At 65.0% G+C, this 4,334-nt stretch overlaps 1 protein-coding gene across 1 annotated transcript in view; it reads left to right on the plus strand.

Moving 5' to 3' along the window:
• Positions 1-3,164: 3,164 nt before the first annotated feature.
• The window catches only part of PLXNB2 (plexin B2), a 15,540-nt gene continuing 14,370 nt past the window's right edge, over positions 3,165-4,334 (plus strand). Inside the window, exon 1 of the mRNA XM_021707502.1 lies at positions 3,165-3,211. Within this exon, the coding sequence (XP_021563177.1) occupies positions 3,168-3,211 (44 nt within the window). The 5' untranslated portion in view covers positions 3,165-3,167. The remainder of the gene's footprint in view (positions 3,212-4,334) is intronic.

Genomic DNA, 4,334 nt, shown 5'->3' on the forward strand with positions numbered 1-4,334 from the left:
CGCGTCCCCGCGCCGGAGCCTGGCAGGCGCCCCGGGCCTGTCCTGGGGTGGGCGGGCCCCCTTTGTCAGGGCTTGCCTCCGCCCCGCCCCGGGATCCCTCCCCCACCGGGCAGGGCTGGAGGGCTGCACCTGTCCCCACCTGGGCTTGAGCCTGGGCCCCACTGGTCCCTCCTCTGAGTCTTTGGGGCCGGGCCGGGCCGGGTCTCCATCGCAGTCTCCTGCCTGCCTGGAGGCCGCTGCCGCTCCCAGCCCCGCCTGGTCCCCCCCAGCTCCCAGCCGCCTGGCCGAGCCGGGCCGGGCCTAGAGCGGGCCCCAGGAGAACTGTCCTCCCACTGGCCTGTCTGCTTGCACTGCTTTGATTTTAGCATTAAGAAGTTGCCCAATCTAGCTGGGCACGGTGGCTCACACCTGGTATCCCAGCACTTTGGGAGGCAGAGGCGAGAGGATGGCCTGAGCCCAGGGGTTCGAGACCAGCCTGGGCAACTTGGTGAGGCCTCATCTCTACAATACATAAAAAGTCAGCCGAGTGTGGTGGTGCGAGCCTGTGGTTCCAGCTACTTGGAAGACTGAGGTGAAAGATTGCCTGAGTCCAGCAAGTCAAGGCCGCAGTGGCTGCAAGCATGCCTTGCACTCCTGCCCAGGCAACAGAGACTCCGACTCAAGAGAAAGAAAAACGGAAGGAAGGGAGGAAGGATGCTCCGTCTATATTCGCTTGGAAATATCCGGAGGGAGAAGACCCCCAGCTCTGCCCCTCACCCCAGAATCCCAGTGGAGCTGCCCAGCCCTCACCGGTGTCCTTGCCTGGAGTGGGGCTCGTGCCTCCCCCTAAACACTTCTTGCTGACCTCTCCCCTGTGGAGGCCTGAAGACTGGAGCCAGTCAGCGGCGACGGGCTCCTCTGCCTCCACTCCCTCAGGGGTAGGCGCGAGGCCTCAAGCTGTGCTCTGGCCCCAGCTGAGTCCTGGACCTGCCGGAGGTGGGGATCTGGCACGAGCAGGTGTTTCAGCAGCCCCCATCACCTCCTTCCCGACTCACTGGACCCGACCCTTGTTTGGACCTTGCTCACAGAGGCTTGTCCACAAAGACCATCAGCTGCAGAGGATGCTGCCCCCAGGCTGGGGCAGGGATGGTGCTTCGGGGTTCTGATGGATAGGTGGGGGCTCTCCAGGAGCACTGCAAAAGCAGACACGGTGGGCTTGTGGCACAGCGTTCCCATGTGTCCCCCGCTGAGCAGGCAGAGCTGCGAGGACTTCTGAACACCCCCACACTGAAGCCTCCAGGCAGCTCTGGGGAAACCGAGGCACGGAGTAGCCCTGGAAAGAGCCTGCATGGACCAGCCAGAAAGTGGGGCTTGGGGTCAGACTGAGGCCCTGCGTGAGCTGCGTCGGGCATGTGTGGCTGTCTGTCATCAGGCGTGTGTGGCCGCAGCCAGGGGAGAGGAGTGCCCGGGAGGTCTGCCGTGGCCCTGTGCCTATGGGCGCCCGGGAGCCTGGCCTTCCTCTGGGGTGGCTGGGAGGGGCCCTTCTGAGGTCAGAAGGTGGAGCCAGGCCGGCTGGGGCAGGGGCGACTTGAGAGAGGATGGGCCCAGAAAGGGAGGTGGGCCCAGGTTTGCCTGGGGTGGGGGCGGAGAGCCTTGGCGTCCTGGCCTGGGGGCTGCAGGAGGGGCAGCGGGCAGCCCCTGAGAGTCCAGGCGTGGGCCCTGCCTCGGCTCCTGAGCGCGTCACGGGGTCAGGTTCCTTGGGGCGGTGTGGCCGGGGTCTGGGCGGTGTGGGGTGCAGCCCTGGCGGTGGCTGACCCCTGGGGCCTGGGCCGGCTGTGGAGGTTGGGGGCACCATGGGAGAAGCTTGGGCCGAAGGAGGCGACACGAGCCCCTCACCTGATGCTGCCCAGGCTCTGGCTGCTGTGTCTGCTCAAGAGCCGTCTCCTGTGCTGTCAGGTTGAGGACGCTCCTGTCCCTGAGCCCTGGCACCGGGGCTCCGCGAGCCCTCCCTGCTCAGTGCAGAAGGGCTGTCGCTGCCTGGCACGGTGCCCACCTCACCCCTGCAGGTGTCCCTGGGACTCCCCTGGGTCCTGCTGTCCAGGGGTGCAGGCGGGTGGGTTAGGGCTTCCTGGGGAGGATCCCGGTGCAGAACAGGGCGGTCTTGGTGGAGGAGACACCAGAGCCTTTCCGGGCACCCCTCGCCGTGGGAGTGGACTCTCTGTGGCCCTGGGGCTGGGCAGGGCTTTGTGGCTGAACCCTGGTGGGGGGGTGGCCGCCGAGGCCCCGAAAGCCACTCTGAGGCAGAGCGGCACCGAGGGGGTGGCGTGGGGGAGGCAGCAGTGGCGGTCTGGTGTGCTCTTTTTGCTCAGAGAAGCGGTACATGCACGTGCTCTTACACTTCAGGAGTGCTGTCCCAACTTCTCCTCCGTGCCCCCAAAGCTCACTGCTGTTCTCAGGTTGGATGGAGGGCTCCTGTGGAGGTGAGTGGGGGCCACAGCCCTCCTCAGCAGGCCGAAGCCCCCTCAGGGTCAGCATGGACCCCCCTGCACTGCTGTGTGGCTTTCCTCGTGTCCTCTGGTGGGATTCTGGGTGGCTGCCACATCCCTGCAGCAAGCCCTGCTGAGTCTCCCCTGGGCCTGCCCCTCTGTGGTTGCACTTGGATATATCAGAGCGAGAAGATACAGCAGCAGGGCTGCAGGTGCTACAGTGTATCCCGCGTGGATTCATTGAGTCCTTGCGGGGGAGCTCACTGCTGCGGTCTCCTTCCACAGATGAGAAATGAGACCCAGAGAAGTTAAGTGACTTGCCCAACTCCACAAGACCAGTAAGTAGAATTCTGGGGTCCTGGTGTGTGTGTTTTCCAGAATGCAATTTTTAATTTTGTTGAAGTAATACATGGATCTAGTTTGATAGGGTGGGCAGTACTGATAGACTTGAAATGAAAAGAAGGCCTGAGCAGAGGGGAGAGGGGCTGACCAGGCTGCTGGCGGGGCTGGGGGTGAGAGCCAAGTCAGTGTGTGCCCTGGGGGCCTGGAGGTCCCCAAGGAAGGGGCTGTGGGCAGAGGAGGCCAGGCAGAGCTGGATGGACTCAAGTGGGCCTCTCTCCTCCCCCTCCCCACAGGGGAGGCAGTTGGAACAGGCTGGCTCCCGGCAACCGCCGTCTCTCCTTTGCCTCCTAGAGAATCTTGATGCTGGCCGGGAGCAGAGACCGAGCTGGGCCACAGGAGCCTGGGTGAGGGGCTGAGCCGGCCTGGGGAAAGCAGAGGGTGGCCGGGGCTCTGCAGGCGGCGAGGATGGTGGCTGCCACCCCGTGTGGTGTCCTTGAGGCTCTGTCCAGCGGGTTTCGGCCACACCTGTCCCTCTGCAGCCTCTCCCATGGCCTGGTGTGGCCTGGGTGGAGGGACGGACGGTTGGTTGAGAGACAGGAGCTTATGGGGTGGTGGTGGGAGGGATGGGGAGCCTGCCTGTCCACGGGGCCTGTGAGGCCTGATGGTTGTCCAAGTGGGCTCAGCAGCGAGATGGGCACTGGCTCCTGGAACCTTAGGGTCAAGAATTTGGGCAGGGCGGGATCTGCCCAGACCAGCAGCAGGCTAGAGTTGGTGTGGCTTCTTGAAAGTGCACCTTGATTGGAAGGCTGAGGCGGAAGGATCGCCGGAGCCCAGCAGGTTGACGCTGGGGTGGCCAGGAGCGTGCCACTGCACTCCAGCCTGGGCGACTGGGTGACGGAGTGAGACTCCAACTCAAAAAAAAAAAAAAGAAAGAAACTAAGTGCACTTTGAGCCTTGCCAGGAGGAAGCAGGCCGTCTGCTGCCCCGAGGAAATCCCCACCAGCCTGTAAGTGGGGGTCCCAGAAGGGCCTCAAAACAGGAAGGCCTGCTGTCTGCCCACCCTCCTGTTCCAGGAACACGCCGCAGGAAGCTTAGCTGGCTATGCCTGGCGCCTGCTGCGCTGGCCGCTCTGCCTGGTCAGATGGGTCGCCCTTTACCCCTGGCCCAGCAAGTCACCTGAGGCCTTGTTTGCCAGGAAGTAGGAGGGGCACCTGTGGGCGAGATCCAGCCCCTCCTGCCACCAGGAAGGCCAGGCGCTGCGGGTGCTGGACCTGGAGCCCGGGCTCCAGTGGGATGGCGTCGGGCCAGCGTCCCCACACGGCTCGGTGGCTTCCCTGAGGGCACACGTGCTCCCATGGGGCAGTTGGGGTGTCCAGCCCCCGGAGATCGGGGCACCCCTGAAGCTGGGGCCCCCGCAGCCTGTGTGGGTCGGCCGCAGGCCTCCCGAGTGTGAGTGGGGGCTGGGGGCCCTGCGCCGGGGAGGGGGCCTGAGGGGGTGTGGGGCCGCGTGGGCCCGGGGCTAGGGCT

The sequence above is a fragment of the Carlito syrichta genome, unplaced genomic scaffold, assembly GCF_000164805.1.
Source record: "Carlito syrichta isolate Samal-C Ts95f unplaced genomic scaffold, Tarsius_syrichta-2.0.1 Scaffold119037, whole genome shotgun sequence".
Classification (NCBI taxonomy): Eukaryota; Metazoa; Chordata; class Mammalia; order Primates; family Tarsiidae; genus Carlito; species Carlito syrichta.